The 18,148-nt window shown below is 40.4% G+C and overlaps 1 protein-coding gene across 6 annotated transcripts in view; it reads left to right on the top strand.

Annotated features, from left to right (window-relative positions):
• Positions 1 to 18,148, top strand: part of LOC143344102 (octopamine receptor beta-2R) — a 166,482-nt gene that overhangs the window by 136,580 nt on the left and 11,754 nt on the right. For 2 of the 6 annotated variants that reach the window (XM_076769784.1, XM_076769783.1), the window contains exons 3-4: positions 13,323 to 14,620; positions 16,220 to 16,450. In XM_076769784.1, the coding sequence (XP_076625899.1) occupies positions 13,632 to 14,620; positions 16,220 to 16,450 (1,220 nt within the window). In that variant the 5' untranslated portion in view covers positions 13,323 to 13,631. Of the gene's footprint in view, positions 1 to 13,322; positions 14,621 to 16,219; positions 16,476 to 16,757; positions 16,898 to 18,148 lie in introns of those variants that run through there. The other 4 variants (XM_076769788.1, XM_076769785.1, XM_076769787.1 and 1 more) reach the window with 4 other exon arrangements.

Genomic DNA, 18,148 nt, shown 5'->3' with positions numbered 1-18,148 from the left:
GGAATTCTTGGAAGAAACGTATAGTCTGTCTACTATTCACCAGAGTTATCAAATTACCATTATATAGTAGTTAATTGAATCTTATACTCTTCTACCATCGACATACTTGGAAACGAGTAAGCTCAAGATGAATATAAGCGTCCAGTTTTAAGAAGAGACGCCTTCCTCTCTAACTGATACGAATCGCGACAGTTAACGAGGAATCCCTGTATCTCCGACACTATAGCAGTTAGAGCAAAATTTGTTGGACGAAAACTCCTCTAAATAACTACATCTATCGCACAGTGATGATCGCTGATTTAGGAATTCTTGAAAAAAATTTATAGTCTGTCTACTATTTACCAGAGTTACCAAATAACTATTTTATACTCTCCTACCATCGACATACTTGGAAACGAGTAAGCTTAAGATGAATAAAAGCGTCCAGTTTTGAGAAGAGACGCCTTCCTCTCTAACTGATACGAATCGCGACAGTTAACGAGGAATCCCTGTATCTCCGACACTATAGCAGTTAGAGCAAAATTTGTTGGAAGAAAACTCCTCCAAATAACTAGATCTATCGCACAGTGATGATCGCTGATTTAGGAATTCTTGAAAAAAATTTATAGTCTGTCTGTACGAGATTCGATGGAACTATTTCTGAGTCGATGTCTCTCTGCACGCGGATGGATGATGGTTTCGGAGTGAATCACTGGCGTACGAGGAGGAAAGATGAGGTACAAAAGTATTGGACCGATATCACTAGCGGAATAGAACTCACAGTTTATTTCGAGTGGTCCGGTCAGCGGCGATACGACAACTGCGCTCAATATCGAAGCATTTCAGTTCGGTTCGATTCGAAACCGGGAGCAAAAAATTTATCGCACGGTAAACACCGGTAACCGTCGAGACGGCAGTTTACTGGTCTAGCCGTCTCGCGCGACGCGTCCGTTATTGTCTTAATAACGGCGAATCCGAAACAAACATGATTGATAAGAAAAGGATGCAGGAAATGCATTTTGATTTATTTTGAAAAGCGACTGTGGGCCTCCAAGAATATTTTTAAGTACTATAAAATAGTAAGAATGAAAAATTTATTGAAGTATACATAATTTACACGATCCCTAAGGGATCTTCTGTTATGAAACAATAATTACCAGCGTGAAACAGTGTCATCGTCATAACTAAGGTACTCAGTGAAGCAGTCAAGCGTGAGTTATAGCAGTTAACGATCTCAAGATGCAAATTCTGTTTAAGGGATGTTCCCCTCCTAACTTTCTTTCCCCATATTCGTCCCGTGGACTCATCTTGGAACTTGTCGACCGCCGTAATCTGGCGTCCTTGACTCTTATCGAGAGGACAAGGACAAGAAAAGCCTCTCAATAGTCTCCCGGGCCTCCTTTAGCCCTGGCGATATATTCGCGATAATAATGAAGAGGCTGTTGTTCCAGGGAGACTTGAAAATCTTCTTAACACATTATAGACGGATCACGTGACGATTCGAGTTTCGCGTTCCTCCGCCAGAGGTCGTTCGAGTAGCCAACTGCTACGGTTAGCAATAAAATTATTGGAAACGCGTTAACGGAGTTTATAGGTTATCATATATCCGGTATTATAAGATAAACAATTTCTTTTTACAGTCGTGAACACATTTAAGGCTAGATTTTACCAATAATATTTTTTTAATCGAGAACATAACCTGCAAAAGTAGTTACGATTGTATTTCCCCCAAAATGACACTTATCGAAGCTTGTAATTTTCGTTAGTAAATTTCTCGCGGATTCCGGAAGCAACAATAATACTCTGGACCGAAAAACGCTTCTGGAATAACGATAAGAAATAAGGGGGGGCATTACTCTTTCCCGGTCCGACACAATGTACGATTTTTATGGTACCCTTTCGATCGTATTTCACTGTCGGTGACGATCCTGTTTCCGGTTAAACTCCCGGGGATGAAAAATCGCGGTGGAAGGGCGCTCGTGGCCGCGTAAAAATATTTGTAGCGTTTTCCTGCCAGGAGAATCCGACATCTGAATTTCAAATGACTCTCGAGTATACTTGGCGATCGTTTGAAATATGCACGCGGCGTATGTAGGGCCACGCGGAGTTCGAAAACGTACGAAGTTTCGCATCGATTACTCGCAGTTAGAGAATTTGGGCCTGCACGTGCACCGACCGACAACTTCCATGCCAGTTTGTTAGGAAGTGTGTCAACAGTCTCTGGAGATCGATAAGCGTGTACGCGGCGCGGGAAAATGAATTTGAAAAATACATCGACGAAGATTACGAATGCTCGATAAATACAGACTTGCTCAAGCTTGAAACGGAATCAGAATCCGATCGAGAAATGTTATATTTGAGTTAGGTTTTACGGAAATTGAAATTAATTCGAGAAACCAGTAAAAAAGTTACTTGCACGCCCGCTTTCAAGTGACAGTCGGTAATAATTTTTGTTTATACGCTTACAGATCACAAACAAAGTATGATTAATAATACTTATTATCAAAGGTATTTGTTTATATTGTGCGGTAGAATTATTGATTTCTCGTATACAATGGATGATAATATCCTTTCTTTCGAAAAATGTATTAATCAAAATGTTCGTTCCATTATTTCACTTCGAACGAACAATATGGCGAGAAACGCGGAAATACCATACACAGTGAAAAGATTGTAAAGGCTGTTCTCATCGATACGTTTCAGGAATTCGCGGCTCGGTGGCGATTTATGGGAATTCGTTTTAATTCTTCGTTCAGCGTTTGAAGCCAGACTCCGTTCGCCAGGAAAAACAATATGATTCACGGTTCCGTTATCGGCGCGCGTTTTCTCAAACGTAAGGGAGCAAATATAACACGCGATAACACCTTCTGGCCTTAGCTTCATTTATAACTGCACGACCTACGCCAAAAGCGTGCTGATTCAAGACTCTGGCTGTTATCTCCGCGGCGAACGATAACAATGCACGGGAAACAAATCACTCGTTTCAATTGATTAATGATAAATGTGTACGAGAGTATAACGCTACCCTTCCACGTTGTTACACAATGTTTTTTCTAGATGTTTTCCGTCTAAATATGGATACGATGGACACAAGAAATGGAATATATCGTTGGAATATTTTATAAAATATGTTCCAGTCGTAATTCACTGTATTTTTTTATCGGTTTTAAACGGTGCTGGACAAAATATAATCCACTTACAATTGTCAAGATTATTTCTACGAAATAATTGCATCGTAATTCCATTGTAATTATCGTGTAATTGCCGTGTAATTATAATCAAAACTAAACTGTATAATTACACGGTAATTACAGTCTAATTGCGATGAAATTGCCCTGCACAAGTAATTGTGACAAACGCAGCCCGATTATATATTTCTTCAACACTGGTTTCAAGTATTGCTTTTGTAAACATTGTTTTATTAAATTTTTCAAGGTTTTTAAAAACTAATTAAAATTAAATAAGTTGTTTGCAGCGCTAAATATATCGTATGTCGTTTTATGGTCGATAATACCGTGTACTTTCAATTGAAGAAAGTGCTATTCGTTCAAGACACGGATTGATTTATCTGACCGTTGTCAGTGAACAGCAGTGAAAGATGTTCCTTGGTGAAAAGTTCCTTATCGTCGATCATTGACCGTAAAAGAGTAATTACTCGAAATCACGTGGGATTAGAAGGAAAGCCAAGCCTCGGTCTACGTGATTGGTTATTTTTTTCGATTTCCGAAGACATATTGGACACGGTTGGCCAATCTCCTACCAGCGATTTGCTCCATAATACGTGATAAATTCATAATCCCTTGAGCATAGTGAAACGCGTAATTGATACGGTTTATCGGTAGATATCGCGTAATTGCCAAATGCGGCATTTTTATGAAACGATCGCTGTTCAATCGTGTGCAATATTTGGTTATTAGTACGTCGTCGTTTTCGATCATTTAGTTAATTACTTCGACAATTATCAATGTTTAATTTCACTCCATGTGTTTGGTATATTAATGATACTTAGTGGTGCTTCGCCGCATTTGATTCGTAATAATTCACTCGACGAGTGGTGATATTTACTGTCCATTAATTATCAATTATCTTAATTGTTTTATAATAATACAAAAAATATTAAAATATGCAAATTCTACGTGCAAAAGAAAAACGAAAAGCCCTTTACTATTTTACAATCGGAGGATTCGTTTTTGAGATACAAACAATTTTGTACACGGCACCGGGCGATCAGCTGATTGGAGCAAAAATGGCGCGCGCCAGATGCAACGCCACGAAACTTCGACTGCTCGTATCTCAAAAAGAAAGCGTCAAATTGCAAATCGGCGAAGAACTTTTCCATTTCTTTTTACATCGAATATTTGCTTGCAAATTTTCAAGCAGAAATTTTAAATATATCTGTAAATTTATGGCACAGAGAAAATAACAACAGCTTCGTTTTATGTTGTGAAATTTGGAGGAAGTGAAGCCTTTATTTTCGAAGAAACGAAACCAGTCATGACTCGTCGAAGTTAAATCAATAAAAACGTACGCGCAGCCATCCGTCGTCTTCTCAGGCTCGCAATTCTTTCGTTTTTCCCCCTTTTACGAGTCCGAAACAGAACGTTCGTGCTGCAGGCGAAGCAGAATCCTCGCGCGACGCCGGAAAAATCCGAAAAATCCTTATTGTCGAATGACTTACGTATGCCATTGGCGTAGAATGGCTTCGAGCTGCTACGTGAGCCGCGTGCCAAACTTTAGATTTGCGTATCCGACCCATGAAAAATTATACGCGTCTCCGGTGCCGGGCTTGCAGACAGAACTCCCTCGTGGAAAATATCGTCGAAACATTTCGGTGGATGACGCGTCGCAGTACGCTCGGAAATTTTTGTTCGCGTGTCTCTTTATCGCGATATGAAGCGGCTTTAGTTCATGCGGAAAAATGGGGATGAAAATATAAACGGGAACGGGAGCGTGGATTTTGGACGCGGTTGCGATTCCGTTCAATACGTTTCATTTGTATCGCTTCATTATAGTCATTTTTATGGGAAAATTCGTATTAAAAAAAATACTTCGATTAAAATACTCTGTCTCGTAATTTAACCCCTCGACCTACGATCTAATTTCGAATAATTTTTTAAATGTATACTATTTAATTTTGTTTAAATTTGTTCGTACAAGGAGTGACCCCGAAAAAGAATGACATCGACAGAATAAAATCGTTCAATTTGTAATTCGTAATTAAATATTTTTTCGAAGGGGAAGAAATCTTGTTACGTCAAAACGGATTGTGTTTGGTGATAGTCGAATATTTTTGTCGAGTAAATAAAAATTATCCATATCTCTATGTGTAAACATCAATTTGAAACTTGTAAAACAGATATTTATAATTTTTACGTTGAACGAATAATTAAAATGAAAATTCGTGAGTGCAGTTCGCTTTGAAAATTGAAAAGAAAATAGAGGAGCTTCTGCTTTTCCTTTGCCTATCGAATAAGAGAATATTCGCGTGGGAGGAAGTCAACGACCTGATATAAACCGAGAGGCGAACCAGAGCAGCTCCTGACGCGGGATTCCATTACGAAAAGCGGGAATTCCACGTCTTCGTTCCTCAGGACGCCATAGAATGGATTTATGCGACTGGGGGGCCGAAATTAGTGGCAATACAAAAGCCCACCCCCTCCTGGGTCACGGACGATTGAAAATGCGAGAAATTCTCATTAGATAGGCGAGACGACGCGGTACGAGGCCAAGCCGCCATTGATCTTGGGAATTCCGCGAGTCTGCTGTCCTTGGTCAGCCCTATCGTCGAGAATTCTACTTATATTCGTAGTCCGGATTTACACGGTACTCATTCCACACCAAATCGATCGTATCTTATGGATTTTGGTGAAATTGAACGTAAAATTAGGGACGGTTTAAGTCACCATTTTGGTGGACTCGAATCTGTTTAAAAAATAAAATTGAATTTTGGAATTTTCAACTCTAATGAAAACGAATTTTTATCTCTAAAACCATCCACTGCGCGTCTGAATGAAATTTTTTACAAATGCTTTTTTAACAACTCGATTTCGTGTCGAGAGGAGGGGGATAAATTAATTTTCATAATGGAGTTTTGAAAACTATTGAAACGAATAACTTGAAAACAGATAGAGGTAGGAAGAAATGTCACGTACAAAAGTTGCTCGAATTTTTGCAGGGAGTAAAATGTGAGATGTCAAATTCTTGCAAAAATGCAGGTGGCGCCACTGTGTTTTTTGAGAGTTAGAGAATCCCTTTAATTTGTGTGGTATTATTAATAACGCGAATTATCAATCGACTTTTCATCAGAAATTTTTGAACGTAGGAATTTTGAAAAATAGTCACTTTCCACGGTCTGGAGCACTAGAAGAAAGGCGTCGCTCAGGATTTCTTTTTACTGCCTTTTTTATGTTCGCTCGAGCAGTGGAAGAAATACGACACCGTCTGATCGTGGCTAGAATTTCTACTTAAATTCGAGATTGGGGACTTAAACGAGAATACAAAATATAGATATCATTATAGTATTCTCTCGTCACTCTCTGGGAATATTCTTTATGTCATCACAACCGAGAAATGCATTTAGACAGCATTATATTTTAAACAAACTCAAAATTAAATCCAAGCTTATCTAATTGCTAGGCTAGTGTTCTTATTAAATAATTATCTACATATTTGCATTTCAAGAATAATTCTTATTCTACTTTTCTTTATTTTCGTTATAACAATTAGGGTTACCTTTCTAGGGTTCAGTTATAAAAGCAGAAAGTTTGGAATAACTCTATTCCATTTTCGTCGAACTCCACCCTCTTAATTAAATTTTTTTTTCATTATATCCACCCACCCTCAGTCGTGTTACGCATTGTCGTCGAAGTCAATGTTGGTGTTCCATTGTTGTTCGTTGCACAGACTCGGATTGGTTTTGTTTTCTTGCTGTTGTTCCCGATTGAAAAGTGAATTTGGTGCACGGGTTTACGGCCGCCCATACGCAATGAAGTCACGGCGAAGTATAGTCGGGATTTGAAAAGGAATTTAACGAGTCGCGAGCCACAATTGTAAGCGTTTTGGCGTTTTGAATTATTTTGGCAACGCATTACTGAAATAGTAAGTTATAACATAAATCAGACTTTATATTTTTAATGGTCGATAAATTCATTCATATTCCACAGAGCTATCATATTTATAAAATTAGAAGCTATGTTTTTCAAGCTATTATAATGATAAAATTAGAGTTAATATTTCTAGAGGTATTATAACGATAAAATTAGAGTGTATATTTCTGGAGCTGTCATATCGACGAAATCGGAAGTTATATTTTTAAGGCAATTATATGGATAAAATTAGTGTTTATATTTCTGGAGCTCATGAATCGATAAAATCAGAGTTTATATTTTTAGAGCGGAGGATACACACGGTAGCCCACAAACGTAATAAGTTCGGTGCTTGCGTACTCTAAATTTGGCGTTGTCGTATACGCGAGCACGCATAACACACATCGAAATCGAGTTTCACTATGCATTGTAAACTTTGATAAAGGTATACAAAACTCGTTGCGCGCAGCTTAAAAGTGTTTAAAATTCAAATAAGAGTTTTCCATAATCGACCAAGCGAATTTCGACGCGATAAAAGTTTGCCACACCACGGCTGATAAAATTCTTCGCGATAATACTCGAACAAAGTTTACCGAAGCCAAAAAAAATTCTTCGCTGTTCGCTTCATCACTTAAAACGAACCGGAAAAAAGCAGCTTATCGCGTTTAAGTATTGGATTATTCTGTCCTATCTGAATTTTTAATCCTCGACTTTTCTTTTTATCTCTTCTACATTTTACATAACTTAATAACCAATATTCGACGCAGCACTTTAAAGAAAGTGTAAATATTGGTTGCTGTTCAAGAAATAAATTTGAATTATTTTCAGAAAAAACAAAACCTCGAAAGATAAACACGATAAACGAACCTACAGTATACCTTGAGTTTTGTAATTTTTGAGAATTGTAATTTATCAATTCTTTTTAAGCCTGAAAACTGGAAATTTCATAAATGTTGGAAGGACTTTTATTAGTCTTTTATTGACTATAAAATTCAAAACCATGAATTTTTTATTTTACGAAATTGAGAACACGATGTCTTCGCGTAAAACACTCCCCACCTAAAATTTACAACCTACTAAACCTGCCGTATTCGTAGTCGCGATACCAGATTTTACAAAATGTTTTACGAGCTGCGTTAAATAACTTTTAACCGTTCGAACCGTAAATCGAATACTTTTTCTTCGTTAAAAGATTTTCCGTTTTTCCAAAGCTAAGCCCCGTCGAATATTTTATAGTCTGATCACGGGAGTTCACAAAATATTTTCAAATCCTGAATATTAGTCACCGTAACGGAGATTAGTCATGCTCCGTAAAGCGGAAAAAGCTGAATGCACGGCTGGGAACTGTCTATGGGGTGATCATTTTTTACAACCAAGCACAATGACTTACGGTTCCGTGTAACATAGCATGCAGCAAATATAGAAGCAACGAAACACGAATAAGTATGGCCTCGTTGCGACCCAGACATTGTAAATTCATCGCGGCCGAGTAAATACCATAATTAAATTAAATTTACACAAATGTTTAGATTTTTACGATCTTTGTCTCTTGATATATCGAATTTTTAATTAAATTAAAATAAAGAAATTTTCATATCCAATGTATGTTACAGCAGAGACGAAAAGGAAAATACTGTTTAAGTTGCTTTGTGATTCACGTAACCTTAAAATTCGATTTGTATTACGATGACATAAACTTATTTTTACCGCAGTAAATATTTGAAAAGAATTTTCCTTGATCCAGATATCATTGCCCAGAGTTCAATCTTTAAATCAACCGAGCATATAACCTCCAATAAAATCTAAGTATAATATATTTAGATCGAAGACACTAATTTTAAAATAGCGTTCTTAAGACCTCGATCTGTATACAGGGTGTGAGTCACATAGTCTGTGAAAGATAATAACTGGAGGTCTCCAAAAAATTGTTCGGTATGACATAAAAAACAATTGGTGGAGAATAATTTTAAAAAATTGCTAGTTTTTTTAACTTGTTTGTTAACACTAAACCTACTACGACCGGTCATTTGACTGGTTGAATGCTTTATATTTGAACTGGACAAAATTTGGTATCAAATTCTGGTTAGCTTCCGATGTAAATGGGAAATATATGTATAGCAAAGACGAAAAAAGAGAATCTTTAGTTACCACTGTCTTAGAACAGTCTTACAAAGCGTATTAAAAATAGTTAAACTTTAGACACGTGCAGTTCCGAAACTATTAGCGTTTTATTAATTATTGAGCCATCATTAGAAGCGGCAAAGCCTCCCCTTTAAAATGGTTTTTGGTTTTTGGCGATCCGACTTTTCGTTGCTGAGATATTGTAATTTATGTAAAAGGTAATTTTTCTTAGTTTGACTATCGCTGTCTCCGTCTAATGCGTCGCGTCGGACCTCCTTGTCGCACGTTGACCCACTGACCGAGTGACCGAGTGACGTCACGTTTACTATTTACTACGAGTCACGTGCGGTCAACGGCCTTGACAAGGCCGTTGTAAACAAACGCCGGACCCTTATATCTCCGGAACTAGCCACCGCATCGACTTGAAACTAAAATCGCTATATCTCCGGAACTAATAAAGCTATCGACTCGTACAAATGCTCATTTTAAAGGGCATTTCATCCCCTATCCAATGACTACACCAACTACTATAATTTATGCCGTCTTCTATGATTATTTTGCAATTTACTTTGACGCTACATACCCAAAGAAGTTTCAGCAATTCCTACTGATTGTACGACTACTGTACGATAAAACTGGATCGTAAATTGTTTATTTAATTGAAAATTAATTTCAAATTAAATACAGGATGTTTGATCGGTCATGGTAGAAATGGGTATACACGAAGTGCCGGTAGGTTTAGTGTTAAAAGACAATACCACATTTTAACACAGAGAAGAGGCAATACTGTGTCCCGAATGTTTTCCAAAAATTTCTTTTCGGAAATAACGGTCAGCCATTAACGATTCCACGCGCGAATCTGTTTTCGTAGCGGGCCGAACTTTAAATCTATTGAATCGTTTTGCCGCGAAGGTTCGTCAACGAAATCAGGTTACGAAAAGTACGCTGATTGTCCACTCCTGTCGCTGGGCAGAAGGCAAATTGGATTCCGTGAGATCGATTGGACACGTTTCTGGAAAATCAAGTTCCGCGTAGCGTAAAATACAGCAAATGGGTATCATGTCGCGGGCGCAGCATGCAATTGCAGGAATGAATCGCGTTTCAACCGGAAGATAAATTCAATTTTATCACTGTCCTTCCCGCGTGCTGGCATTATCGAATTTTTCGAAGCCTCTGTACGATCCTCTTTTTGCTAACGTGGTCAATTGGAGAAATATTATTCTACATTTTTCCTATTTTTACTGATTTACTTACTTTTAAAAAGAATCAGGTACAAGCAACGTTATGCATACTTGCAACTAGAATCGTCCCCGCTACAGTTCATGTTTTTTTAGCTTGAATAGACGAACAAACAATTGTAAATAAAATCTTCTATTCGCAAAAATAGATTATCGTATTTTGAATCATTTTTTTTTGGAAAATTTCTTTTGATCTGTATGAAATACTAAAATTTTCATTGCTAAATTGGTACGAATTCCTCATTACAATACATTGAAACTGACGCTCTTTTCATATCCAACGAATCAACGTATACAAAAGTAAAGAGTTAATTATCCGAAAAATTCTGAAGCAGTCTCGGTGAAAAATTTCTAAAGGGTTGGTCAATATTTTATTGAATGGTGGAGGAGAATCTGGTAGGGGCTCCAGTCAAGTTTCCAACGTCCTAATTCATTTATCTGAACGCTTCGACGCTCTTTTTTAACAATCGAGAACGACGTAACCTAAAATTTCTAGTATTTTCATAACCTCATCGAAATTTATGAATTTTATTCAGATTTATTTTCCTTAACGACTGAGAATAATGGTTTTTAGTTAAAGGTTCCATATATTTGTACGATGTGGTATTTATCTTCCCAAAAACACCGAACGACTAGAAGAATGATGGCGTCCTCGAGGTTGGTTCTCGACGACTCCAAGGTCGCGTTCACCAATGCTGTCCCGAATGGCACATATTAGGTTAGGGCATTTCTTATCTGTCAGAGGCTGTCAACGTGACTCGGTGACGTTATTTTTTGGCCACAAAGTTGCCTCGCGAGGCCGTGCAACTCCATACGCGAAGAAAACTGCTGGAAGAAAGTTTCCTTAGGTATCCGATGGTCGATAAGACGACGCGGGAAAGATAAATGATCCCTTTCTTAATAGTATCGGGGCTTCTTCTGATGGTAAATTACGTACGACATTTGTTTCAACTGGAAAAGATGGAGAAACTTTTTTGTTCGATCGAACAGTAGCTTATGTTATCTGTTGTTTTGATGGAAGACGTTTTTTGATACGTGATCTCATTTTAACCAGAAAAGTATCACAAATACATTAATATAGAAATAGACACAAGTATAGAAGATAGATACATAACAAAGACTGTGAATAATTACAAGATGCAAAAATTTATGCAAAAATTATGAGCAATGAAATAGTTTTGCCTTCTTCTCGCTATTCCCCCGTTTTTTCGCTATCCGTTTCTTTCCACGTTCGTCCACGCGACAAAAGGCACGGCACGTAGTCGATCCTCGATAAAAGCGCGTCCGCGGACCCGAGTAACGTGCATATAACGCGAGAGTACTGTACAAAGGCACTCAAACTCCGCTGACGACTCAGCGCGAAGCCATCCATCGAGGCTTTTTTCCCCGACGTTTTCTCGCGAACATCAAACACGGATCAAGGGAACGTCCGTTAGCGACGATCCTTCGTGGAAGGCCAGGACACAAAACCTCGAAGGACAAAGGCGAAAGCTGGGCGAAGTAATCAAAGCTGGCCGAGACGCGGATCCCTGGTCCCGGCGGCGATGTCGTTTTCATCGTGGAATAAAAGTACCGTTCTTTAGGGAGAGATGCCAACGGATGCGAGGGGGAGGGATGGAGGTGGGTGTTTTTCATCGGCCGCTCGGGCAGAATCGCTAGCGTGGCCGCCGTCGGAATAATTGACCCAAATGTACCGCAAAAATAGCGGATCATAAATTACACGGACGGAACGGGAGTGCACTTGACACAGCCCTGTCGCGACACGGTCAACGGAGCTAGAGAGGCAGACGACGCGGCAGAAAAAGAGGGTTCCATTCAAGGTTACTCATTCTTCCGGCACGTCCTCGTTTCGAGTGGCGCGACAATCGGGAAACTCGGCACTTCAAAGGGTTGAGTCGCACAGTCACTTTCGAAACCGAGAACTGGGAAGGCTACCAGCGTCGTTTGGAATAATTACTGGGTAATATCGTTCTACACAAAAGGGGGGGGGGGGAGTCTGCAAAAAATTTTTTGATCGAACTTCACAGTTCCAGGTTTTGGTCTTGTTCATTTTACTTCAGCAAATTAGGCTTTAATATTTCAGTACTGGACAACAATGGTAACCTGGGAAGGCTATCAGTGTCGTTTTGAATAATTACTGGATAATATCGTTCTACAGAGAAGGGGGGAGGGGGTCTGCTAAGAATTTTTTGACCGAGCTTCATAGTTCCATGTTTTAGTCTCGTTCATTTTACTTCAGGAAATTAGGCTCTAATATTTCAGCACTGAACAATAATCGTAAACCCCACCCCTAATTTTAATGACAATTTAAATATTTTTTAAACTGTAATTTTTCGAACGATTTCTCAACGATGTTTTAATGTAACTAGCCCGGAGCAAAATAATTAATTTAATTATAAACTTGATCGTCTGATCTAGTCTGTCAAAGGCAAGTTTTATTGGGCGTCAAAAAGGAGTCGGGAGGAAACGAATCCGCTGGCACAGTGCAGTGCCTTGCAAACCGAATAAATTGAATAGCTCGAATGATTGTAATGGATTGAGTAGATTAAGCAAGTAGTACAAACAAATCGAATAAAGTGGGTCGTGTAGTGGGCTTGATACCCCTCTCCTGTAAAATACCTCAATCGAGATGATAAGAACTTGGTATTATGCCATCGACATAAGCAATAACATTATTATTTTATCCAAAGTCGATAAAACGTAACGAAAAAAAACTATCTGTATCCTAAAATGCTAAAGAATATACATGGAAAGTGGTGAAAAGTTTCATCAAACTATTATGCTGTAAAAAAAATTGTCAAACATCTCGTTTTACCATTTTACACGAGTCTGTCCCCTTAATTATACTCGTTGGGTCTGTCGCGGAACGTCCCTAATCGATCCTAAACTCTGTTTCCAGGTCACCGTCGAGACTACCAGGCTGAGCACGTAGAAGAGGACCGTCCAGGAGTCTCTCGAGTCGTCCGGGATCGTCCCTGAAACGAGTAGAGCGTCTCTGTCGCGCCCCGTTATCGGAGATTACGCTGGCAATCGTTTCGGGGTACGCGAAACTTGGCAAGAGGCAACGCTCTTTCCGCGACGAAGATGAAGGCCAACCTGGTACGTCGGCTCGTCGGCACGTCCGTGACCTAAGGCCGTCCGTCGAGTCTCTTCCGGCCGAAGAAGAGGAACAAGGCCAAGGGAAACACGGTTCAAACGGAGACTGAGCATGACGACGATCGCGACGACCTCCGAGCCGACGGAGGTGTCACCGGTGGACGTGACGACCCTGCTGAACGCCATATCGACCGAGGAGGGTCAGTTCGCCAACAGCACCTACCCGAACGAGCCTAAGTGGTCCGTGCCGGCCACCATCGCGAAAGGCTGCCTTCTCGGTTCCATAATCCTGACCGCCGTGTTCGGTAACCTCCTGGTGATGGTGTCCGTGATGCGGCACAGGAAGCTGCGCATCATCACCAACTACTTCGTGGTCTCGTTGGCCCTGGCCGACATGCTGGTGGCGATGTTCGCGATGACGTTCAACGCCAGCGTGCAGATAACCGGGAGGTGGCTGTTCGGTTACTTCATGTGCGACGTGTGGAACTCGCTGGACGTTTATTTCAGCACCAGCTCCATCCTTCACTTGATGTGCATCTCGGTGGACAGGTACTGGGCGATCGTCAAGCCCCTAAAGTATCCCATCATCATGACCAAACGTATCGCCGCGTACATGCTGCTCGCCTGTTGGGTGATGCCGGCCTTCATCTCGTTCGTGCCCATATTCATGGGCTGGTACACCACCGCCGAGAACAGCATGCACAGGCGCAAGCATCCCGAGCTCTGCGAGTTCAAGGTGAACAAGATCTACGTGATATTCTCGTCGAGCATCTCGTTCTGGATACCCTGCACGATCATGACGCTCACGTACTTCGCGGTGTTCAAGGAGGCCAACAGGCAGGAGAAGCAGATGCACAGCAGAATGGGTAACGTGATGTTGCTTAGCCACAGGCCCAGCAAGGATCTGAACAATCTGAACGGTGAGCTGAACAGTGCCGGATCGTCCAAGACTTTAACGTTGAACGAGATCAGCACCGATCATCTACACACGCCCACCAAGGACAAGAACATCATGAAGATGAAGAGGGAGCACAAAGCTGCCAGGACGTTGGGCATCATCATGGGTACCTTCATACTGTGCTGGTTGCCGTTCTTCTTGTGGTGCGTCCGAGCATTCTTCGCGATGGACACTTTTCGTTTACGTCAGTGGGTGTTGAAGTTCCTTCGTTGTTCGGTTTTCATTCTTTTTTTTTTTAGCAAATTGTTCGCGTAGTGTCACGTGAGAATTTGGGAAGTGACAGATTCTGCAGACTGGTTGGGTGGAATAGTGTTCATCTTCGCTATGATGTTCAGGAAATTCATTTTTCTGTTCTGTTTCTAATACGTTCCTCTGTTTTGATAACCTAGCCTGACGTTGTCTAGAATAATCTTTATCAAAGCTCGTTAGCACACCTTCCATTGCACATTCACGAAGGTTTCGCGAAGTTTAACCCCATTTTCTTGCACTTTAGAATACATAGTGCCTTCAGCTTTCAAAATGCATCGTTCTGCTACCCCTATTTAATCAAAACTTTGAGCGTATTGTTCCCCGAAACTTTTGTAACAAATTCTGTGCCGACCAACCTTGTTGCGAGTACCTTCCACAGTATGGTTCATCCTGTTCAACAAACTAAATAATTTCTTAGCTCAGACGTTATCCGTTGAAATCTATGAGAGTAATTCGATGAGTAAAGAGACAAACGTTTGTTTTAATACGTTTCTATGTACTAGGTTCTTTTAAACCAACAGTAAAGAATTCTTTGTCTCGAAGTTTGAGTTAGTTTCGAACATTTCTCTTCGTTTCTTCCATTCCTGCGAAACTCGACCACCGCGCAATGACTCCTAGGAGGGATCGAGCAAAAAGAACTTGGACGAAACAAGATATGGAGTATAAGGTGGATGTTGCTTATATTTCCAACAATTTCTTTTTGTCTCTTTACTTACTGAATGATAAATCTTCCAAAATGGATCCTGCACCAATCACCCCCATTAAAATGAAACATTCGTTTAACTTTCTGACGTTTCCTCATTAGCTTGAAAGTTGCTTCCTGAATCTAACTCTGCCTGATGATATGTTATTAGCGACGAGGTTTGCTCGTGTCTCGGTCTACTGCTCTACTCAAGAAGAAACAGACCAAACCTACATACTCCTCCATAGTGTCATAGGATTAAAGTCTTTGAGGAGAACCATAATCCTCGTTGCAAACGGAAAGGAGGTTTTCTACTACTTATTCTTAAAACACAATAGCAAATTAAGTGACTTCTATAGTTTAATATTGGACAAAATTCAAAGATACCTTTCCAAAAAGTATGGGTGTAAGTCAATTTCTGCAAGAAAACAGCACCTTCCCGGATAACTGAACGGTAAAGACCTCGACTCATCTTCGATTAACCGGGTGGTACTTCTGGCGATAGATAGATAACTCGAGTCGCGTAACCGAATAGGAGTGATCTTGACTACCATTCAGTTAACCGGGTGGTATCGATTCCTTCGATGTAAGCGCCAGAATTGCTTCGAAAGTGAAAGCTGAGCTACCGTTGGACGAAGGGATTCTGTTTCAGACCAGAGTCTAGAGTATATCCGTTATAGAATCTATTCGTGACTTTAAAGCGACGGGTTTCGTGCTGTAAAATCGTTTGTTCGCGAGCGACGCGAGGATTGTGGGACTCTTGGAAGCACGTATACCTACTGGTGCCTCTTGAAGTGATCTCTCTCCGCAGGTACGTCATCACGACACTCTGCGGCGATAGCTGCCCGTGCCCCGATATCGTGATAGCGCTCCTTTTCTGGATCGGATACACGAACTCGGCGCTGAACCCGCTGATCTACGCGTACTTCAACCGCGACTTCCGAGAAGCCTTTAAGAATACGCTGCAGTGTGCTTTCTGCTCGCTCTGCAGACGAGAGCCGTCCGACCTCGAGGCGCTCGATTTCCGTCGGCCGTCCCTAAGGTACGATCTGGTCTGACACATTGAGGTACGCACTACATTCTATCGCTTTTCTCGTTCCCTTTTTCTTCCACCCCCCCCCCCCTCTGTGATCGTTTCTTGATATTTTACTCTGGTATCACCACGATAAATAGCGCGCCTGACCGTTCAGTCGACCACTTCCCGGATTAGGGGAACTCGCGCACGAGTTACGGCACTGTCCTTCAGGTTGTCACGTAGTTACAATCACTTGTCACTCCCGTTCTGGATGTATTCGAACGTCGTCGAGCTGGAAATTATCTTTAAATTTCTTGAACACTCTGTCTTTCAGGTTGTCGGTCTCAGTCGCGAGCCTGTGACAACCGGGGAGACAACGCTGCGTAAGCCGGTTTTTCAGCGCGTTAACAGGCTAGTCTGAGAGAAACAGGTCATATATATTGGAAGTCTATTTTCATGCATGTTCGGGGTAAACGTTGCTCGGTTCGATGTCGTAGGTATGTGATAAATATTTTGGCTCGTGTGGGTGACAAATATTTCGATTTAAATACTATTAGGGCCCGTAGAGAACTGTCTGTTTTTGTTTGTTTTTCATTGGAGTAAAAAAAATATTTGGTTGCGTATCGGAGGGACGAAAAATATAGCAAAATAGTGGGAGGTATAGCGAGATGTTTCACAATAGCTTTGAGAAATAAAAAATATTTGCTGCCCGCTCTAGTCTGTTTCCATTCACTGTGCCTTAAATGTTTTCAAACGAGAAACACACCTCTATTATATTCGTTTACGAGTTTTGCAAGTTTAATAGAACAGACTACATCACTCTGTGACTATATTTGTTTGTAAAAAGGCAACTTGTATGCAGTATTTTATTGTTGATATAACTCTATGAGGGATGAGAATAGATCTACAGTGTATATGACATTGTTTACTCAAAATCACCTGCCAAAATTGTTGGTTATCTAGAACGACACCCTGTAGAATTGTGTTTTTCAAGTATTAAATTAAAAATTCCTCCTTTATGTGAACCCAATATTGCTTAATAGAAATTCAGTGATTCAGTCAATGTCTACAACTATCAATGCAAGTAGAAACATCGAGTAATGGTCAAACAAGTCATAAACGTACCCTAAAAATATTCAAAATCAATTTTCCCAAAAATGAAGGCTCGAATAGAAATACATTATTCCACATTCTCGATGTAGTTTTACACGATGAATCACCCTCTGGACGCTGATACCAGACACAGTAGGGTACCCTGTATAAAACTTTGAATACGAATTACGGAATTTCCATAAAGCAATTTGTCTTTAGTTGCTCCACACGGCGATTACAAAATGAAATATGAACGAACCAAAAAATTTCACTATCGATTTATCGGACGGAATTGATATCCAACCACTACTTTTACAAATAAAATTTCAACTATTCTTTCGAGGGAACAAACCGAATCACGTAGATCATGAAAATCACAGTTAAAGACATCGGTGCCACCTGAATTCACGGCGCAAGAAAATGCCATAAAACGGGGGTGATTAGAAGCGTGGGCGGCGAGGTGGGGTGGACATTACTTTTAATTTCGCCGGGCGAAAGTAGGGCAAGTCGAGAACGGGATGCTCAACTTTTTCACACAAATGCGAGCGTTACTCAGGAAACGCGTGCTTCTTCCACTTCGCTCCCTTCTCTTCACAAAGTGGTTCGCTCGAAGTAAGAAACGGACGACGAATT

The sequence above is a fragment of the Colletes latitarsis genome, chromosome 7 (genome assembly GCF_051014445.1).
Source record: "Colletes latitarsis isolate SP2378_abdomen chromosome 7, iyColLati1, whole genome shotgun sequence".
In the NCBI taxonomy this organism is placed as follows: Eukaryota; Metazoa; Arthropoda; class Insecta; order Hymenoptera; family Colletidae; genus Colletes; species Colletes latitarsis.
Note: the sequence above shows the minus strand (reverse complement) of the source record. Positions and strands in the feature narration are given on the sequence as shown.